The sequence below is a fragment of the Punica granatum genome, chromosome 6, assembly GCF_007655135.1.
Source record: "Punica granatum isolate Tunisia-2019 chromosome 6, ASM765513v2, whole genome shotgun sequence".
Lineage (NCBI taxonomy): Eukaryota > Viridiplantae > Streptophyta > Magnoliopsida > Myrtales > Lythraceae > Punica > Punica granatum.
In genome coordinates, this window is record NC_045132.1 from 5,538,955 (window position 1) to 5,562,673 (window position 23,719).

General features: G+C 35.1%; 3 protein-coding genes across 3 annotated transcripts; all 3 read left to right on the forward strand.

The window, feature by feature from the left end:
* Positions 1-14,745: 14,745 nt before the first annotated feature.
* LOC116210113 (lactoylglutathione lyase-like) lies at positions 14,746-16,168 on the forward strand. The gene is made up of 3 exons (XM_031543925.1): positions 14,746-15,060; positions 15,295-15,409; positions 15,523-16,168. Exons 1-3 carry the CDS (start codon positions 14,885-14,887, stop codon positions 15,835-15,837), a joined length of 606 nt encoding a protein of 201 aa, XP_031399785.1. The 5' UTR covers positions 14,746-14,884; the 3' UTR covers positions 15,838-16,168.
* A 2,118-nt stretch (positions 16,169-18,286) lies between these two features.
* LOC116209832 lies at positions 18,287-19,725 on the forward strand. The gene is made up of 3 exons (XM_031543552.1): positions 18,287-18,590; positions 18,814-18,928; positions 19,026-19,725. The coding sequence occupies exons 1-3, from the start codon at positions 18,415-18,417 to the stop codon at positions 19,338-19,340; spliced, it is 606 nt and encodes a 201-aa protein (XP_031399412.1). The 5' UTR covers positions 18,287-18,414; the 3' UTR covers positions 19,341-19,725.
* Positions 19,726-20,965: 1,240 nt separating this feature from the next.
* On the forward strand, positions 20,966-22,429 carry LOC116209833 (lactoylglutathione lyase-like). The gene is made up of 3 exons (XM_031543553.1): positions 20,966-21,282; positions 21,531-21,645; positions 21,743-22,429. Exons 1-3 carry the CDS (start codon positions 21,107-21,109, stop codon positions 22,055-22,057), a joined length of 606 nt encoding a protein of 201 aa, XP_031399413.1. The 5' UTR covers positions 20,966-21,106; the 3' UTR covers positions 22,058-22,429.
* Positions 22,430-23,719: the final 1,290 nt, after the last annotated feature.

The window sequence follows — 23,719 nt, forward strand, 5'->3', positions numbered from 1 at the left end:
ATTTGCTGTGTCATTTTATCTTTTGCCCTCTTTCTTATGTTTTTCTTATTTATTTTTGGAGGCAAAACAGACGGAGATTAAATTATTATGCCAAATGGCATGCTAAGGATTTTCGATTTTTGACTGGTTTGAATGGGCCATGGACTGCCTTGCCCCAAATGGGATTCTTGTCCCATTTCCTTTTTTCTTTTCGAAAGTTTTTTTGGTGTATGGACCAAATCGAATGATAAAAAAAAAATTCTTTTACATGCAATATATGGAACTAATTGATTGATTACATTATTGCCATAAATCTTAAAGTCCCAATTTGCAAAAGTTAATAGTTTTATATATGCACTGAGTTCGAAAGTTAAACGTGTTCTCAACAGTGAAAATGTTCAGTGAACTACCGTCCCAAGAATTCGTGTTGTTTGATTTTTCTTTTGATTGATGCGATTCGACCTCCATATTACCTAAAAAAATGTAATGCACCGATTCAGTAGGAGTTTTCTGTCATTTTTTAATCAGATAATTCTTGTCCGGGGAAATACATGGCACAGGTAGCGGGCTCATCTACCTGATTATCTCATTGAACAATTGCGCTTTTCATAAACAAATTATATATCTGTTGATAGTGATAAATGTTACTTATCCTCTTTTCTCTTTATGTTCTTTGTTTTGTCACCTAATCCTTTTACTCACTTTTCATCATGTTCGTGTCAATGCCCAATTAAGTTGTGAATGGGTCGTGTAGATAAGTGGATTGTGACGGTAGTGCTTGACGTTCCATTGGATGGGACAAACGTTAAATCACTATCTGTAGGACTGATTGTCATTAGAAATACTCTTAGTTATGGAAGCACGAACCTCAAATTCAAGATGAGCGGTAAGACCTGGATTTAATTGAGTATTAAGTTCATGGAAAGTGAAATAATTTTTCCCTTGATATTTTTTCTTGTAACAAATTATTCTATTATAGGACAAGAACAGAAGGATGGACCTGATCTCAACTGCTTCGAACACGAAATCTTTCCGCTATGTTTTCGACAGATTTGTGCTATTTAATTAGCTTCGAACATCTAAGTGGGAGATATTCATTAAGTGGAAGAAACAGGAAAGTAAAACTACTGCAAAAAAGTACAATATCTATATTAGGAGTTAAAATGTGAAGTAAAAGTTCCCCCAAAATCGTCAAAATCATTCCTTCTCCCTTTTTTATGCTGAAAAGAGAAATTCGATCGTGCTTATATCCATATCGATGACAATGAGGCTCTAATATATATACACACACATATATATATATATGGCATTTAAATTTACCCACACGTATATACGAATTAGAGTTATGGAGAAAAAGATTTGATTAATAAACACTATTTCAAAAGACAATATTCGACATGATCGACATAATTCCATTATTAACTTAATCAAGAGAACAAAATCTTTCTTTTAGCAGCAATAGAGAGATAATCACCCACTATACATAAAACTTCTGGACATAAGGGATTTCCGAACTTCCGTGAATTAGAACTGTTGGACTTTGATTAGTTTGAATTTGTGGACTTCTATATCTCATAATTTAGACTATTGTGAATTAGTATCCTTTGGACTTTTATAAGTCAGAATTTTTGGACTACCTAGATTGTGGAATTTCTAGATTTCCATGACCGAGGTTGCACCATAATATTGTGCTAGTCATCGTATCTTTATTAATGGTGACTTAAAAAAAATTACTTAATTGGAATACGCTTTTGTCATATATGACATATTCTTATTAGTTGCTTTTATAGAGAGGGAAAAAAACCATTTTTAAAATATCAAATTACAAAAGGGAGGGATGTTAGTGCAAAGTATAGGATGCTAATTTAAAACCAAGAGGTCCTGAATTCAACCCTCACTAGTGAGAGTTATGTCCCCCTTTGTTTCGTTTTATTTTTTATTCTTGTATTAGACTCATGAGCTTAGCTTAAGCCAAAAAGAAAAATCAAATTGCAAACTTTTGAATCTCAAATTGCAAGCTTTAAAATCTACCATAACAATCGGATTATGACATTGTATCATATTAACATCTTCAAAAAATTGGAAAATATCAGGATATTTTGGAAATAATAAAATAATAAAGATTAATGAAACCTTCGAAGGTTAACTCGGGTGATTGAATACGTTTTGCCCTCCCTTGCACAACATAAGTGATCGCAAAGGTTAACGCGGGTGATTGAATATGTTCGCCCTCCCCTACACAACATAGGCTATCGCCTTATTTTCTATCCTTGTATTAGACTCATGAGCTTACTTTATACCTAAACGATAAAATAAATTAAAAACTTTTAAATCTCATATTGTAAGCTTTAAAATCTAGCATAACAATCGAATTATGACACTATATCATAATTAACATCTTCCAAAATTTGAAAAATATCAGGATATTTCGGAAATAATGTAATAGGAAAGATTAATGAAATCTTCAAAGGTTGACGCGGGTGATTGAAAACGTTTTGCCCTCCCCGCACAACACAAGTGGTCGAAAAGTCGATCCCCTGTAGTAGCAACCCTTTAGATGCCACCCCATACATGAAATATCACGAGTGATACGCAACTAGTCCCATGGGAGGTCAGGGTTTCACGAGACCGAATTAAATCTAGGTCATACAAAATTAAATAAATAAGTAAAGATTAATGAAGCCCGAAGAATTCCATTTGTCCCTGGTTAGTAAGCTTTCATAATCTTTCGGTCACCCTTTTATAAACTTTTGGACCCTCCCCTTTTGACATTCTGGTTTGTTCTTTTTTTGTCTCAATTTTTCCCTCGATTGCTCCTTTGAACTTTTGCCGATTTGTGGACAGGAAATCTCTTTTTACTGTTCTTAGAAATTCTTTATCTAATAAGGTCAAACATCAAAGGTAGGAACGTGTTTCAAAAGAAAAACAAGACACGTATTCTTCGGAAAAAGGCTATAATCATGCGGCCCTTTTGTTATCATTTTAATTTATTTAATTTAGATAACAAAGCAGGTGGTTAATTATATGGGAGAAAATTGCGAGTACCCAAAGTATGTAACCCGTTTAGCTCTAACTTGAAAATTGACTGTACACCGAAAAGGACAAACCGAAATTGACGACCATACCCTTTTTTGGGAAAAATTTTGCCCAATAACTTTTTTTTTTTTGGCATTATAGTTGGGGAGATTATTCATCCATCTTCATAAACACTTTGCAAATCTTTTGAGTTCTTATGCATGCAAATGTGTGAGTAGCCTCATAAAAGGTTCCATGATCCTGTGAATTTGATCATAAGGCGTGTGCACGTTTGATCCAATAACACTAACGAATGGTCAATAAGATAATTTTTCAAAAAAAATCTTTTGGTGATTCTACCCACAATTAATAGATGTACTTGTTAACATCCCGTTTTGGTCCACCAGTACTCGAGAATCGTCAAGGAGACCTTCAGCTACGATCCCCAACAATCATGCCTGAAGATGTCCTTGCAAACCCCATGTCACTTTTCATAGCCGGGTCAATGGGGTCAACCAGGTGAACTTGAAGAACAGCCACGTGAAAAGGTCTCGGGACTTCACGTACAGGCCCCAGAGAACATCCAAAGAGTCCAAACGACCAGCCTGATCTCGAGCAAACAAGAGCTAGCCCTAAAGGACTCTACGGGTCACCCGTCCACCGGGCTACTAAAAGGTACCCAATATGGAGCTCTAAAGATCTATTAGAATGCCAAACGGATGGGTAGCCCATCCGGTCGATCTTCGAAATTCATGTGCTCGAGCCGAGGAGCTCCTTAGTGATTACAGGTGCATTCCAACTGACCTCTCGGGTCACCTATCCACAAGGCTACCGGAAGGTGCCCAAAATGGGGCTTTAAGGGATTGTTTAGTAATGGAGTCGAACTCCATTTTATTTTACTACAAACTTTTTAAAATTTTTAAAAGACCTGGCCTATTTGACAAACAAAAAGTTTTTAACTCTACTCCACATATCTTCAATTTAACAACACAATTATTACTTTTTTCATTTTTCTTCAATTTTTTAAACCATTCAATTTAATTTTTAATACTAAATTCTCTCAATTATTCATTATTTTTTTCACAATTCAACAAGACAATAATTACTTTCTTCCAACTATTCATTACTTTTTTCACAATTCAACAACACAATCATTACTCTCTTTCAATTATTCATTACTTTTTTTTCATACTTTTTCTCATAATTTAACAACATAATCATTACAAACCATTTAAAACAAAACTCAACTCTACTCAACTCTAAAACCAACCACAACCCTAGTTTTTTTAAAAAGTTTTAAAATGTGCCTTACCATTTCTCTCTCATCCACTATTCATTGTCTTCCTCCTCTACTCATACCCATCTTCCTTTTTCTCTTTTCACCTCAACCCTTATCATCTTCACTCATTCCCTCTCCTCATCAAGACCACTCTCCTTTTCGCCAAGGACATCACCTCCATTGTCAACTTCATCATCTCTCAGCTCGATTACCACAATCCTAAAATGGAGGACGACCTCTTGATCATACTCAAATCCCTTAAATGCCCTTCCAGGATCACCAAATCCATCCTCCGGACCCCTGCAACCCCCCACACTTGGCCCGACTTCGTCGATGTCCTTCACTGGCTCGTGCAGATCGCGACGTACAATGAGGATTTGGCTTCGAATTAGTCATGGAGAAGTAGAGGGGAAAGGCAGGAGAGGGCTCGACCTAGGCTTATTTCTCCCCCATAAGAAGACTCGATTCATCGTAGTGATGGGAGAAAGATGGATGGATTGAGGAAGGAAGGAGATGGGGAAAGGAAGATGGATGGGTCGAGCTGGATGGACAGACTTATGGAAGACGAAGAGAGCAGACAGAGTCGAGGATAGAGAAGGAATTGAGTAGAGAGAGAGGAGTGGTGCATTTTTTGAAAAAAAATTATGGGGCGTTTTTCAAATTTTAAGAAATTTGAAATCAAATTAAATTAAGCTCTACTTCGTTACAAAACAAAACCTAAAGATCCATCAGAATGCCAAACTGATGGGAAGCACATCCATCGCTCTCAGAGATCCATTTACTCGAGCCGGGGAACTCTCGAGTAATCGCAAGCACCTTTCCGTAACCTCCAGGGTTGCTCGATCACCAAGCCATCATAAGGTGTCCAGTATTGGGCTCCAAAAGTCCCTCGTGCTGCCAAACTAATGAGGAGCCCATTCGGTCGCTCTTCGAAGATCATCTTCTCGAGCCGGCGAACTCTCCAAGCAATTATAGGTTCTAACTCGACCCATGAAGCCGATTTCAACACGAGGTTGTCACGGTAAGCCCCGAGTGCTCCCTAGATTATCCAGGAACTTTCAGGAAGGCCCCGAGCCATGAGTCCAACAATCGACTCCGAGTCAAGCCCGAGTCAACACAAGTCAATCGGTTGACTTCGACGACAAAAGATACAGAAACGACCAGAATGGGGCAACAACACGTGGGGAATCAACCAGAGCCCCTTACGTCGCTCAGATCATCCGAACAGTTGTAGAATGTCTCTCGGGCCCTAGATCCACTCGCTCATCGGGGATTCGAGAGACCCTCGATACTGGACTCTTAAAATTTCCCTTCTTGCCACGATCCACGATGAGCTCGTTTTACAAAAAAATGAAGAGTTACCGCTTAAGGAGAGTTTCTTGAAGGTCTAATTGAACATATGAAACTGATTCTTTAGAGTTTATTGCTGAATTCGAATATGTACTGATTGAGTTGGTCTACTCTAATAGAACCTTATCTTTCTACATGAATTAACAGTGGGGTGGGAGTTCGTTAAATGTTGATGTGAAACTACTTATAGCTCCTTGCTCCTGATGTGAAGAAGCTGATTTTTAAGGCAACTCTGAATTTCTCTATTTTAGCATTAGGAAGCTGATTCTTGAGGCGGACTTGCATGTGGTATTCAATGTATTGAACAAGTTTTTGTTTGCATTGGCAGGAACTTTTCCAGCCCTGTGATATTTATGGATCATCCACAAAGAAAGAAACAAAAAGTGGTTCCAACACATCGGAGCACTAAAGTTAGGGGCGCGAAATTGCACATTTGAAGTGATGAGAATACCCCTACAACTGTAGAGACACCCACGGATTAGGGGCCACTTCCCGACCCGAAAAGTACCACAGTCCTCACCTACTATCCCCAGATTCAATCCCTCCTTCTCACTGGGGATTGAATCTAATCTATCCTTAGGTCAATAGCCTCAGCAATCTCCCCTGGGCACTGAGGAATCAGCACCTACTGTGGCTCATGAATCACAAAATGGGGCCCAATGAGAAGCATAAAACTATCAGGAACCATCAGCGGGATCAACTTCGGAACAATGCAGTACAGTGCATCGATCTTCTGTAGAATCAAGTGGGTCCCTAAATAATGAGACTATAGTGTTTTTGCATCTAAAACCTCGCTCTAAATGGTGAAAGTGATTAAATAACTTAAATAAATTTCTTTTTTGAATATTGAATGTTGCACTTAGATTTTGTCCGTCTCACAAAGTCATAACCCCCGTCGTATATATTATCACATTAAGATTTGGAGGGCCTTGAATAAGATGGAAAGAAGTTCTGGATCCGACGAAGCAATTGTGGTTCGAAATGTGAAAGGTACAACATATTGATGCTGCTTAATACTTTGAACGTTTTAATTTTAAATGGCTTCCAAATACATTCGTTTATCTTTATCATGGGAATTTTCTTTTGCTTCACGGGATCATGTATTTTGGCTGCCACATCTGGAGGAATACATGAAGATAGCATTCAATTGCAGAGTTGGGAAGAGTTATAGGCAATTAATGGCAAGCTTACGCAAATCCGGAAAACGACTAGATTTTATTTCTGATGCAAATTGGCAAGAAATGCCGAAAAAGTGAAATGATCCAAAATATAAAGAGAAGTGTGAGAAGAATAAAAAGAATCAGAATTCAGGCAAGGGTGGGTCATTGCATACATGAGGGTGTATTGGTAAGAAAGAAAAATATATTATACGAAATGTTCAATATATTACGATGTTTTCCTAGCCCACAGAGGACGAGGAAGATGAGGATGATGCCGATGATGACGAAGACGATGATCCCGAAGATGATGATTCTGTCGATGATGATGATGACTCGGAATCTGATGATGACTAGTATCGTTTTTATATTTTGTTTTTAACTTATTATGGAAGGATGAAATTTGGTTATCTGCTTTGTGAATGGCTGTGTGGCTGGTGACTTAGAATTTCAGATTTTTTTAAAATTTTTAGTTATTTTAATAGAGATAGAATTTGAACGGAATGAATCTTAATATCTATCCCAAATGGATCATAGAGACGGATCATGGAAGCAAAATTTCGTCTTTGGTATACAAAAAATTATGTCCACATGTGCGCCCATTGTATGGATGGACGGAAGTGTTCGAGTGTAATTTTGTCTCAAAAATTTGGACAGAAAATGGAACGACAATTTTGTCCAAGAGAGATAGAAACAAACTGTCTATATTCTCGTCTCTAACCTATAGATGGATAAATGGATGGAATTTTTCGTCCCTAAGAGACAAAAATAAATTGTCTATATTGTCGTCTCTAATGTATGGACGGATTACGGACGGCAATTTCCATCTCTAGAAAACGGATAATTTTGTCTCTATGTCATTGTTGAGATGATTTTAAAAATACAAAATTTTGTCACTTACAGACAGAAAAGTTCGTCCATAATTTGTCAGTATGTCCATAGAATCAAAATAGGGACTGATATTGTTATCTCGTGTGGACAGAACTGTCCATCTGTAGTTTGTCCCTTAGAGACGAAATTGAGACAGATGTTTCCATCCCTATACATGGAGATGAAATTTTTTCGTCTCAACTCATGGCAACGCTAAAATTAGAAACGGTGCCAAGATCGTCTCCATTTCTTCTCTATGGGTGGGATAAAGACGAAATAGAGACAAATTGGACCGTTCCTATTTAGCGGAATGTGTATAAATTTAACGATATAGTTATTTCTGAAGAAATTTTTAGTAATCGATGAGGATATAAAGACATATCAATATATCAAAGTAAAAGTTAATTCTTTATAAAAGAATTTTTGGTAGGAAATGGTGAAATTTAGAAAATTGAAAATAAAAAACCGAATGAAAATAAAATTAGAAAAATTAATATCTATTTTTAATTAAAAATTTTGATTTTGGTATAAACGTAAATAAAAATAATATTTTGTCAGTTGAAAAACTTATTTTTTGTGTAAAAATACTAAAAAATCTTGAAGTATATTTGAAATGTTTGTACTAACTATTATAGAGTGTAGATATATGATACAATTATACATATAATATATGATAATAAGGAAATATGTTCCGCTTAAAGACTATTATATAATCAATGTTTTTTATTATATATATGCATACTACCTAACCATTTGAAAAAGTTTTCAAAATTATGTATAAAGAAAAGATAAATGGGTTTTATAATAATTTATTGTAAAATTTTATGACTGACACATTGCTAAAGGAGAGTTTTCCTTTATAACTCAGTTAACTTAATGTATAGATAGATAATAGGACCTTTTTAATTGTTAAGTAGTTTTCCGGTCACAATGGTTAGGTAGTTTGCAGATGATAATTAAACCTACATTCAAATTATTAAAGATGCAAAACTAGCGAAGACATTGTGACGTGAAGTACTTTCTATAGCTTGATGCAGTTTGTACTTTAGCCGTGAGCAGGGATGATATAGAGGGAGCAATGGGGAAGTAGTCGCCTCCTAAACTTTTTTGGGTTCCAAGAAAATTTACATATTGTTTGCTAAGTTTTTATAAATTCTTTTAATTTGTTTCAACTAAAAAAAAAACAACTTACATAACGTTTGACAACGAAATTAAGTTTGATTTAATTCAATTTAGTTTGATTTGAGGATATGAAGACAAAAGTAATTAGAAAAAGTATGTGGGAGAATTTGAAAAAGAAAATAAAAAAGTAATAATTGTATTGTTGAATTGAAGAAAAGTGTTGAAATTGAGGAAAAATGTTTATTAGTTGAAAGAATTCAATATTGAAAAATTAATCTAAAAGTATGAGTGAGAATTTAAAGAAAAAAATATAAAAGTAATAATTGAAGTTAAGTTAAATTTAATTTAATTTTGTAAATGAACCAGGCTTTAGCTATTCACCCCTCAAGGACCCCTTCAGTCCAAATCCTTAGTCCGTCCCTAGTTGTGAGAGCAGGAAACTTTTCAATATTATTGTCTCTTAGGAGAACTAATGTTATAATTGATAAAGCTAAAAAGACTATGAATACTACATTTTGACTTTTATATAAGTTCATATGAGCCTAATATAAAAGAGTATAAAAGGTTTCACTGGTTAGAATTGAACTTATGATTTGAGGGACCAAAGTAAAAGTGAATGCCATGGATGGAGTCGGAATCTGGATCTCAAGCCTTGGTGGTCTTCACGTTCTCTAATCCCACGAACAAGCTCAGCTCCGACCTACACTAAGGGACTTCGGGAGGAGTGCTCTCGATTCCCTCTCCGATACTTAAGTCAGAGACTATTTGTGGAGAATAATAGTGCGTAAAACTGTAAATATCAAACATGAGATTTGTTTATATAGGAGGGTGACGTGGAGAGATATTCCCCGTGATATTAAGAAATATGTAGATTCCCTGAAAAATTCTCGAGTTTATATTAGAGATATGCTATCGGGGAAATATACCCCTTTCCTTGTTGAATAAGGACGCGGGGGCTCTTGGGGGCTTGGCCCATTTGATCTTGCGGCCAAGGCCTACATTGAGTGGCCTGCTGGGCTCGGGTTCGAGGTGGCCGAAACCCGGACTCCATCAGCCACTATACCAATTCTTTTCTCAAAGACTAAATTAAATTTAAAGTCCAAATTTCTATTGATATGCGAGTTGCATGCTAGCTCTAAAATAACTTTTACCATCACCATAGGATCATTTATCTATCATTATATTATATTATATTATATTAAGAAATGATTTGAGATCCATCCATTAGAGGGGGTGAGTGGGCGGGATTTTCCCACCCGCACCCTCTTTCTTTTTCTATACATATTTTTAAAAAATTATAATATCTAATATATATTTTATAAAAATTTTCCATTTTATGTTTTTATATGTGTTTGCATATTATATATATTATAATAATGAAAATGTACTCGATTTTCAACCGACTATTTTTCATCACTCCCATTAATATCCTATAAGTTCAGGGGACAATTCTATATTATGGCCATACGGTTCTTTCTTTTTTCTTTTTTTTTTAAAATAACGAAAGGAGTCTGAGTGTCGGCCGACTATCTATATTTTTAATAATGAAAGATATTCGAAATTTCAGTCGACTATTTCTCACGACTCTCATGAGCACAATATAAGTTCACAAAGCAATTATAATTCAGCTACATGCTTCTTTTTTTCTTTTAATAATGAAGGGTGTCTGCATTTTGGTCAATTATTTTCCACGACTCTCACGAACACCTTACAAGTTCACGGAATATATTATAATTTAGCCCCTTACAAGTACAAGGTGCCCTATAAGAAGTATTAATCTTGCATAATTTATGATGTATCTAGACATTTATTAATCATTATTTTTGTTATTTTCTAATATTCTTAATTGATTCTTGAAGCAATTTTTCTCGTTTTCATAGGTATAGGGGAGAATACACACGTATCATGCATGGTACTATAAAAACTTGTTAAAGATGAATATATTATACTATTAATTTATTAAAAAAAGAATAACAATTGATTTAATGTCATAAATAAAATTGTAATCATATATAATATATCACTAGAATAAGTAAAATTAAGTTATACGTTTATAGAAAGAAAAATGAATCAATAAGGGGTAACTTCAAGTACTTTTATCTTACTTAAATATGTGTTCTAGACTAATGCGGGTGCTGAAAAAGAGGGACTTTATTATTTCTTTGGAAATTAATTAATTAAATTGATTATATATGTGGTTTTTGAGAGTTTAATAATTTTTTAAAATATAATGGAGTTTTTTTGGTAAGTTTTATACAGTAATAGATGTTAGAAAGAAATTTTGAGTACCATATACTTTCCGGTCTACACCTTGGTTATATAATAAGTCCTAATATATCATAATGGTTTTTTTCTTATTAAAAATATCATATACTCTTTTTCTATATTTCAATAGCCTAACAAATATCGACTGAGAAAATGGCCTAATAAAATAGAGCATACCTTTATAACTATTAAAAATAAAATTTAGACAAAGTATAAAGACATATTAGCTTCTACATTGTATAATATATATTAATCAATATGCCATTCAGTTCTCATTATATCGTCAATTCAATAATCAATATAAGTTGAAATCTATCAAAATGAAGGCATTTTTAGGAAAGTGAAAGTGATATATAATGTGAGATTTTTTTTAGTGTGTATCTATATAATTGAAAAGTTCAATGGCTCTCAATTAATCCAGTTCGAGTTAAATTTATCCATAAAATAGATAAAACTATCATAACATCGATTTTCTCCATTTCAAGTGTGGGATTTTAGCTTTATAATATAGATTACTTAGTGAATCTTTCAATCTAAATTACTATACTTTAAATTTGGACTGTCAAATACTAAAATGTTTACTTACATATAATCAGTTTTACAATTAAGACCTTTTATATGTTTACCTGAAATAAAAAAAAAATTGACTATGAAAAAAATACTTATATAACTTGATTAAAATTATCATAATAAACATATTAGAACATATTAATTTATCCCGGCATCGCACGGTTTTCTAAAAGATTTATCCCTAAAAAATAAGAGATTTTCTACTAGCATAATATATTCTTATCCTTTATATTTTTATTCTTTTAGTATATTCGTGTTCATATTCCATCTCTCTTTTCTATGTATTACTAATAAAGAAATGAGAAATTCTTTTAGTTGTGTAAATTACACCAATTAGCACGAGTTTTTCACTTTTTTCACTTCCTATTACGTTTTTTAAACCTGACGTGGCCTAGCACAAAATCTCATATTTCTGTCAGTTATAGTATATATATCTCATATTACACAATTTCATATTCACGTATTGTTCTATGTAGCTGTCATGCCCTATTTTATGTAGGAGATATTATGAAATATAATAAAATTGGAATAATATATAATTTACTGTATAAATTATAGATTCACATAAATTTTACAGTAAGGATAAATCATATTTGATTAAAAAAATGTTATATTCAAATATATATATATATATATATAAAAGAGCCTTTTAAAAAAAGTGATATATTGTTCATGACTAAATTTTGAATAATGTGACACGGTGTGGCTTTGCGCATAGTAAAAATATTGAGCTTTGCTATAGCCTCCTAATAATTAGCTTAAAAAATCTTTCTCATTCAAAATCTCACTTGTAATGGAATGAGTTATATTTACACGTGTTCAAGGACTATTTAATAGATGCAAGTGCAATTTTGAAGCAGAAAGATTTTCACTAGACATACTATTTAGAAGGATTTAATATTTTTTGGAATATATTATAGGAGATTTTTCTAGGCATACTATTAGAAGATTTAACATTTTTTGGAATATATTATAGGAGATTCCAAATTCCAATAACATCAAATGTTACGGGTAACAAAAGGCCCGTGGGTTGTTATACTACGGCCCATGAAGCCCAATCTCAGTTTAATTAAACCCCTCATTGGACCTCAAAATCAATGACATGGCCAAAATGCCTTTGGGCCGCCAAGGGGAAACCGCCATTTGGATTTTCTCAACCCATGTTATCTTGGTTGTATTTCCTTCTATCTCTGTAATTTCACTTTCCATCATTTTATCTTGTACTCATTTTTCATGTCAATAAACATTCATTGATTGACCGAGAAAAAAAAGGTCGATATATTAGTAAGTAAACCAGTCTTGCAGCCCGTGCATTGCGCGAGCATCAATTTTACTGAAACATTATTAACTCATTTACTATAATTTTTGTGAAACTTTCCAAAATTGAAAATGAAGTTAGTGGGAGAGGAACTCAAGAAAGAATAAAGTCAAAAATGATTTAACGCGAGAGATGATCTATTTAATGGAGATGGTCAATGCTCACGTGGCAACTTCGCTTCGCATGATAATACTCACGTGGCAGGTTTACATGATAATGCTCACGTACGGCTCCTCCTCACATGAACAGAAGACTCTTGTGAGCTATTGCGGGAGGAGTCCAAATTACATTATATATATAGATATAGATATAGAATTCTTTCATATCATAATTTTCTTCATTCACAAAACACGAATCAAAACCCTTACTTAAATGGAGAATACGTTGAACCACTCAAATTAATCCATATTAATTTCCTATTTACCGAAAAAATTTCTTCTCTCACTTTATCTAATATATCACCTAAGCATAAGAAAAAAACCTAAAAACTAACGAACACTTGAGCGGAGTAAGGCTGCTCCAATGATGCTGTCAAATAGATTCACTTGAGTGCCCGTTTGATGGAGGTGAACGGTCGTGATCCCGATGTTACCTAACACCGAGTCATGCTAGACCCTCCGACATTTGTAATCGAAAGACTCGACCACCGAGCTATCTAATCAACACTTACATATCTTTTCATGTGAAGTGTGACCGTCCTTGACCCGCTCATCTCTTTTGTAGATATTTTGATTGATTGTCCAATGCTTAAACATTCCTTCTTCTTTTTTTGGCGTATTCGACCATTGGTCATTATTAGCAACGTCTCTCTTGCACAAAAAAAATTTCAGATTCGATTCTAACCGTGCGTGCCCTTTATTTTGCTTTCAGTTTTAATTTCCTAGTACTGGTCCAGGAGTCTCATTTTCAACCAAAAAAATATATACTGCAATGTATCTCTATTGAAAAAAAGGTAGTCTTAGAATCTCGTACAAATTGCATGCATCAATCAAAATGTGCAAACATGCCAAACATGTCCAGCAGTTCGAGAGATAAAATCATCGATGATGTCTACAAGATGGTCCGCCGAAATACAGATAGAATACACAAAATTAGGACGTGATCAAGATTTAAGTTCCATTTCCTACTCTATGCAAAACAAGAATGAGAGAGGGAGGGAGGAGGGTGGGGCAGGGGAGGAAGGAAGTTTCCTCTTAAGAAATATCATGGAAGTTTCTCAATTTTTTTGTACGGCAACGAAAGACATAAAAAGAGATCGAACAGCAAACTATAGAGAGTGTAAACAGCCAACCTGCAGTGATATGAAAGGATTTATCGAAAAAGGATGAAAACTAGAACGATTGATTCAGCTCGATGAATTATGATATTAACGTCTTTCCATCATACGAATGTGTATCTGGCAAAATTTTTCTGTAATGTGCAGTTAAAGATCTCTCTGGCTCTATTTGGCACATCCCAGGATCTTCGACATTAGTGTCATCTGCATCAATATGATCAGAATCAAGAAATATCCTATGTGTACGTCGAGGACTCGTAACATGCACAATACATGTTGCGGTCATCTACAATTATCCACATACTGTGCCGCACATTGAATTTTCTCTCCACTTACGTATCATGTACATATGGATAGATCAGCTTGCTGTACTAATAAACACAAGACATATACATAGACTTCATGTTACCTTCTCGTTATTTGTCCTATCGAGTGTCAGGAATCTGCGGGGAAAGTTCCTTTTCCGATCCTCCCATACACGTCCGTACGAAGAAACGCTCAATCTCTTTGAAGCAACTCATCCTATAAATAGGGCGCTAACATTATACCAGCTCCATTGAGGCGCACACAAAGAAATAGAAACATCTTTCATATCTTGTCGACCGTTTAAGAGAGAGATCATCAACCCGCCAGGGACTGAAAGGAACGGAAGTTTATTCTCGACGAGACAACAAAAGGAGAAGATGAGAATCGGGATCGAAGAAGTGAGCAGCAGCTGCACTGAGGCCCTTCCATTGCTCTCGCTCAATCATGTCTCTCTGCTGTGCCGGTCCGTGTGGGAGTCCACGCGCTTCTATGAGGAAGTCCTCGGCTTTGTTCTCATCAAACGGCCCTCTTCTTTCAACTTCAATGGTGCCTGGTAAGTGACCCTCGATTACTTTTCTTATTAACTCTACGTCTCTATCACGGCTTTAAACGTATACATTGCCCTATTTGCCATGCAAATTAAATGCGCATCAACTGCTGATGCCTAATCGACATATGAAGCGGAATATAACTCGTATAATGTATAACTCAATATGGTCGATATGCGCACATGCATATATCTAAAGAAATTACTTATCGGTATGAATGTGATTTCCTGTATTCGTAGGTTATACAACTACGGGATCGGGATACACTTGATTGAGAACCCATCTCTCGATGAATGTGAAACAAGCAATGAGCCAAGGCCAATTAATCCCAAGGACAACCATATGTCATTCCAAGTAAGGATCAACTTTTCTAATCAAGTCTTTTTATTTATGCTTATTTATATATATACATATAATTTATATATATACACACATAATTATATATATTAAAACATATATATGAACAGTGCACGGACGTTGGGTTAGTGACGAAGAGGCTGGAGGAGATGGGGATGAGGTACGTGACAGCAGTGGTGGAGGAGGCAGGAATCACGGTAGATCAGGTGTTCTTCCACGACCCGGATGGTTACATGATCGAGATCTGCAACTGCGACAACATCCCGATCCTCCCCCTCTCTGCTTGCCCTCCCAAGCCCCGAATGTCGTCGCTGATGGGGAGCGGTTTCAGTTACTATGAGACCTCTACCAAGTGCAGGGACGACATGATGGAGACCGTGATGATGGAGAACTTAAGCATGGACATCATGAATTTCTCCTTTTAAGTGAAAGCTCCAAGCGAGAGCATGAACAATCCCAAAAAGATTGCGGGTGAAAATTTTCGCGTCAAGAGTCCCATATCCAATAAATAACTAGTCTGCAAGCTAGGCTGTGGTTAGCTTGGGTTATCCCGGATTTAAAGTTGGACAGGGTAAATTATTTTATACAGTGCTAGTCGTATATATATGTGGCCCGTGAAATATCAATGCGTGCATGGTGGAGAGTTGTCTTTATTTTACTATTTGTACTCCCTTTTTTTTTTGCCAATATTATGTCTTGTGTACGTACTTCCATATAATGTGAAAATTCCATGAGTATGAGGATTCACATTGAGATTGGGTAAACGATAATTATCTATTTATCCTGTTGGGTAAATCAATAAAATTATACATTGCACCCCAAAAGATTCATGTTCGATTCTTACTAACAGAACTACTGAAATAGTAATGCCACTTTTATGTTTCATGTGTTTGGCTCACTTGTACTGTGAAATTTGATTTTACTGCCACGAGGCCACCATAAATTTGTGCTCCGGAGTTCACAAGATGTCAACTTGCACCTTACAGTTTTTTTTTTCTTCCTTCTGTAAAGTCCAACAACGTACAAGAAATCATCAAGCGAGTGTAGGGGAAAGGAATGCACAGACACAGTCCTCAAGTGTCTGGTCATCTCTAGCTGCTCTGACGAAGAAGGCTAAGGGGTTTGTCGTGATGACCTGCAACCACCATAAGAGACGGTAAAATCAGTGATTGGGAGTCTGATTTGGCCTTGCAAGAGCTAAGTATGTCAGCGGTGAACATGAAGGAAAAATAAATATTGATTGAGTATTACCACTTTGAATTAATAACAACCAGTATGATGTCTATAAGTGAAAATTTATGGGTCTGTTGTAGAGTCAATTTTTGACCGAATATTTGCCTTGGAGGAATATATACTTAGACGGGGATGGAGCTACCAAATTTCCTGGAGAGGGCAAGTGCCCCCATGAACAAAAAAAAAAAAGGCAAATTTATGAACAGAAAATATGGTAGGTCCTCCCTTCTATTGGTCTTTTCTCATTTTCATTTTCATTTTCCTCAAGAGAATATTTGTATTATTATTATTTTTTTGCGGTTATAAGGGAGGTTCACGAGTCTAGTGTAATGAAATATAAATCTTAATAACTAATAAACGAACACGGATAATTCTACTGAATCTACACTTATTTCTCCTTCTACGGAGTCGGTCAACACTTCAAGTCTATTTTTCACCTCTCAACTCTCATCCTATGAATATCAACTAGTATACAATATTATGGTTGAATATATAGAAAGAAATCCGGTTACTCGAGAAAGAGGATATTGTAACGCAGTTGCGCATGTCATTGCTTATCAACTAAAGGTAGGAAGTTGGAGTCTTATAGTGGGATTACTATGTACTCTTTATTAGCTATTAGATATTAGACTTTCTATTTTATTATATTAGACTCATGACCTTTTATGACTGGAAAAAAGAATTTACTGTTTGATTAATTGAGCGAAAACAAACTTACGACTTTATTTTATTTCGAAAAGAAATGATTTCGATACCACTATGATTTTTAATCTTTAAAAAATCAAATCTATAAGGTCTTAATTTGAGCCAAACAAGGGAACGCGTACGCCTTCTGAGCAGTCCCGATTTTGTAGGTAGAGTAGAATCCCCCCTTTCCACTCATGGCCCTTCCTCAGAAACGTCTTTGCACGCGAACTTATGTCAATCTATAGGCTTGTCCAGTCTTCATAAATTTTGGGGATATTATAGAAATAATAGGGGAAAAAAAAAGATGTCAAGTACAATCTGGCAAATATTTTCGTAATGCTCAGGTAAAGATCTCATCGAATCTGTCTGGAACAGACCAGGATCTTACATAGCGTTTAGTAAATATTTATATAAATATTTAAGTGAGATTGTAACAATAGTTAGGAAAAGTATACGTAAGAATTTATTACAAAATTGAACAATAAGATAAAAAAAGTAAAGATTATATTGTTAAATTGTTGGAAAAGTAATATATAATTGAAATATTCTAGTTTTAAAAATATTGAATTGTAGATAAAGAAAAAATATATGGGAGAATTTATTTTTATATTAAAGAATAAAATAAAAAAGTAATGATTATATTATTAAAATTAAAGAAAAAGTAGAGTAGAACAGGGAGAACACATATGGTAATCTACTAGTCCGCATATCGATTTTTCTCTCCACGTACATATCGTGTACATATATTTTTATACGGATGGATATTTCATGTACTAATAAACACAAGATGGGACTTCCTATTACCTTCCCGTGATTTGTCCTATCGAGTGTTGAGAATCTGCGGGGAAAGTTCCTTTTCCCGCTTCTCACTTGAACGTCCGTACAAAGAAACGCTCGTCACCTTTGAAGCAACTCATCCTATAAATAGAGCACTAACATTATACCAACTCCATTGAGGAGGCGCACACAAAGAATTAGAAAGATCCTTCATAGCTTGTCCATCGTGTAAGAGGACATCATCAGCCGGCCAGGGACCGAGATAAAGCGGAAGTTTATTCTCGACCAGACAACAAAAGGAGAAGATGAGAATCGAGATCGAAGTAGTGAGTAGCAGCTGCGCTGAGGCCCTTCCGTTGCTCTCGCTCAACCACGTCTCTCTGCTGTGCCGGTCCGTGTGTGAGTCCACACGCTTTTATGAGGAAGTCCTCGGCTTCGTTCTCATCAAACGCCCCTCTTCTTTTAACTTCAATGGTGCCTGGTAAGGGATGACCGTCGGTTACTTCTTTGTTAACTTGACTTATCACGGCTTTAACATATACATATCGCTGTATTTGCTATGCCAAATTAGATAGACATCAACTACCGGTGCCTATAACTCATAGAATGTATACATTCAGTATGGTTGACAAGATTGAGTATAGCGCATGCATATATCTAAAGAAATTACTTATCGGTATGAATGTGATTTCCTGTATTCGTAGGTTATACAACTACGGGATCGGGATACACTTGATTGAGAACCCATCCCTTGATGAAATTGAAACAAGCAATGAGCCAAGGCCAATTAATCCCAAGGACAACCATATGTCATTCCAAGTAAGTATCGTCTTCTCTAATCTAGTCTTTTGTTTATACATATATACATAGATAAATTTATTAAAACATATATGTTGGCTCAATTTATATTGAACAGTGCACGGACGTTGGATTAGTGAAGAAGAGGCTGGAGGAGATGGGGATGAGGTACGTGACAGCAGTGGTTGAGGAGGCAGGAATTACGGTGGATCAGGTGTTCTTCCACGACCCGGATGGTTATATGATCGAGATCTGCAACTGCGACAACATCCCGATCCTCCCCCTCTCTGCTTGCCCTCTCAAGCCCCGAATGTCGTCGCTGATGGAGAGCAGTTTCAGTTACTATGAGACCTCTAACAGGTGCAGGGACGACATGATGGAGACCGTGATGATGGAGAGCTTAAGCATGGACATCATGAATTTTTCCTTCTAAGTGAAAGCTCCAAGCGAGAGCACGAACAACCACGAAAAGATTGCGGGGGAACAATTTTCGCGTTAAGAGTTCCGTATCCAATAAATAACTAGTCTGCAAGCCAGACTGTGGTTAGCTCGGGTTATCCCGGATTTAAAGTTGGACAGGGTAAATTATTTTATACAGAGCTAGTGGCATATATATGTGGTCCGTCTATCTACATACAATACCTCGAGCAAAAAAAGAATATATATATATATATATATATCAATTCGTGCATGGTGGAGAGTTGTATTTATTTATTTTACTGTTTGTAACTCCCTTCTTTTTTTCTTTTTGGCCAATATTATGTCTTCTGTACTTCCATATAATGTTTAAATTACATGAGTATGAGGATTCATATTGAGATTGGGTCAACTATATTTGATAATCTATTTACACTATCGGGTAGATTAATATTAAGTTATAGTTTGCAAGAGTGAAGCCCACAAGACATTTACGTGCCAATCGAATTATACTTTGCACCCCCAAAAGTTTCATGTTTGGGCAGAGAAAGAAGCAACACACGTCATGATCTAAGAATCAAGAGATTTTTAAAGTTCAATCCTTGCTAACACAAATATTTATGCCACTTTATGTTTCATGTGTTTGGCTCACTTCTACTGTGAATTTCGATTTTACTACCAGGTCCAAGAGGCCCCCATATTGTGCCCCGGAGTTCACGAGATGCCAACTCGCACCTAAAGTTTTGTTTTATTTTATTTTTGTTTTTTTTTGTGTAAAGTCCAACAACGCACGTGATGATTTGTTGTATTTGAAATATTTAATGCACTTGTATTCAAGTTTATATATATGATATATGTAGATTATGATATTAAACTTTCTATTTCATGTACTAAATTCATGGCCTCTCTTATAATCGAAAAAATTTGATTATTCGATTAACTGAACTCACAAAGATACTACAATTTATGATTTGATTTTATTTCTAAAAAAAATTTTGGGTACGAATATAACTTTTAATCTTTAAAAAATCAAATATAATATATATATATAAACAAAACCCGAGCCGAATTCTTATACCACCACATTATCAAAAATAAGAAACAGAGTTCTATCGCTTTGCTACATCATCACTTATGTATTAAGGAAATTTTTTATCATTAATTATGCAGTAGAATATATATATTATTTACATATAGTTCAACAAAATATACACTATACACATTAGCTGCTATTCCGAAAATTCTTTATATTAAATGGTAGTTAAGAAAAAGTATGTGGGAGAATTTATTTTTATATTGAAGAATAAGATAAAAACGTAATGATTGTATTATTGAATTGAAGAAAATGTATAATAAAACATGGAGAACACATGTGGTAATTTACTAGTCCGCAAATCGTTTTTTCCCTCCACATACATATATATGGATGGATATTTTATGTACTAACAAACACAAGATATTTCAAGCAAAAAAAAAAAAAAACAAGATGGGACTTCCTATTACCTTCCCGTAATTTGTCCTATCGAGCGTCGAGAATCTACGGGGAAAGTTCCGTTTCCCGCTCCTCCCTTGAACGTCCGTACAAAGAAACGCTCATCACTTTTGAAGCAACTCATCCTATAAATAGGGCACTAACATTATACCAACTCCGTTGAGGAGGCGCACACAAAGAATTAGAAAGATCCTTCATAGCTTGTCCATCGTGTAAGAGGACATCATCGGCCGGGCAGGGACGGAGCTAAAAGCGGAAGTTTATTCTCGACAAGACAACAAAAGGAGAAGATGAGAATTGAGATCGAAGAAGTGAGCAGCAGCTGCACTGAGGCCCTTCCGTTGCTCTTGCTCAACCACGTCTCTCTGCTGTGCCGGTCCGTGTGTGAGTCCACGAGCTTTTATGAGGAAGTCCTCGGCTTCGTTCTCATCAAACGCCCCTCTTCTTTTAACTTCAATGGTGCCTGGTAAGGGATGACCCTCGATTACTTCTTTGTTAACTTGACTTATCACGGCTTTAACATATACTTATCTCTGTATTTGCTATGCCAAATTAGATAGACATCAACTACTGGTGCCTAATTGACATATATATGCAACCGAATATAACTCGTATAATGTATACATTCAGTATGGTTGATAAGATTGAGTATAGCGCATGCATATATCTAAAGAAATTACTTATCGGTATGAATGTGATTTCCTGTATTCGTAGGTTATACAACTACGGGATCGGGATACACTTGATTGAGAACCCATCCCTTGATGAATGTGAAACAAGCAATGAGCCAAGGCCAATTAATCCCAAGGACAACCATATGTCATTCCAAGTAAGTATCATCTTCTCTAATCAAGTCTTTTGTTTATACATATATACATAGATAAATATATTAAAACATATATGCTGGCTCAATTTATATTGAACAGTGCACGGACGTTGGATTAGTGAAGAAGAGGCTGGAGGAGATGGGGATGAGGTACGTGACAGCAGTGGTGGAGGAGGCTGGAATTACCGTGGATCAGGTGTTCTTCCACGACCCAGACGGTTACATGATCGAGATCTGCAACTGCGACAACATCCCGATCCTCCCCCTCTCTGTTTGCCCTCTCAAGCCCCAAATGTCGTCACTGATGGGGAGCGGTTTAAGTTACAATAAGACCTCTAAGAAGTGCAGGGACGACATGATGGAGACCGTGATGATGGAGAGCTTAAGCATGGACATCATGAATTTCTCCTTTTAAGTGAAAGCTCCAAGCGAGAGCACGAACAACCCTGAAAGGATTGCGGGTGAAAATTTTCGCGTCAAGAGTCCCATATCCAATAAATAACTAGTCTGCAAGCTAGGCTGTGATTAGCTCGGGTTATCCCGGATTTAAAGTTGGACTGGGTAAATTATTTTATACAGTGCTAGTCGTATATATATGTGGTCGGTCTAAATACATAAAATATCTCGAGCAAAAAAAGAATATCTATATATATATATATATATCAATGCGTGCAGGTGGAGAGTTGTATTTATTTATTTTACTATTTGTACTCTCTTCTTCTTCTTCTTCTTCTTGGGTAAACTATATTTGATTATATATTTACACTATCGGGTAGATTAATATTAAGTTATAGTTTGCAAGAGTGAAGCCCACAAGACATTTACGTGTCAATCGAATTATACTTTGCATCCCCAAAAGTTTCATGTTTGGGCGGAGAAAGGAGCAACACACGTCATAATCTAAGAATCAAGAGATTTTTAAAGTTCGATTCTTGCTAACATAAATATTTATGCCTCTTTATGTTTCATGTGTTCGGCTCACTTCTCCAATGAATTTCGATTTTATTACCAGGTCCAAGAGGCCCCCATATTGTTCCCCGGAGTTCATGAGATGCCAACTTGCACCTAAAGTTTTGTTTAGTGTTATTTTATTTTATTTATTTATTTATTGTGTAAAGTCCAACAATGCACGTGATGATTTGTTATATTTGAAATATTTAATGCACTTGTACTAGCCTCATGGCATCTTTTATAATAAAAAAAATTGATTATTCGGTTAACCAAACCAAAAAAATAAACTAAAATTTATGATTTGTTTTTATTTTTGAAAAAAATATTTTGGGTACGGATATGGTTTTTAATCTTTAAAAAATCAAATCTATAACATATATATATATATATATATATGAAAACAAAACTTGAAAAACTTCCTTGCTTTGCAACGTCATCACTTATGTATTAAGGAAATTTTATCATTAATTATGCAGTAAAATATATATATTATTTGCATAGAGTCCAACATAATATATACTATATACATTTCCTACTATTTAGAAAATTCTTTATATTGTAGCAGTCAAATTATCGTTCATATATATTGTAGCAAAATATAAAGTTGAAAACCAATATTAACGAATCTAAAAATAACGCACAATCTTACATAATAGGAATACAAGTAATTTTTATATTGGCAGCTTTATATATATATATATATATATATATGAAGATACATTATGGTAATTATATATAGTTGAAAATATATATTGGCTGCTCACGGACAAATTTATTATATATTGGCAACTATATATAGATGTCGTATAAATTATAACTTTTGCTATTATATTTCCATTTGTACATAAGTGTATAAGGCTCTGCAAACTTATATATATACACTGTGTTAGATGCTCATCTAGTGCCAACACCAATCTTATGTCATTTTGGTATCTTCAAAAAGGTTTCATAGGTCTTCCCTTTGCTTACTTTGTTCTAATAATATTTTGCTTGAAGTGTTTATTATTTTCCTTTGATTCATATATTTGCTCATATATATTTATTCGATTCTTTTTTTCACATATTTGCATGAGACATTTTTACTTTCTTTTAATCGATATATTTGCTAACATATTTTGATTCAATT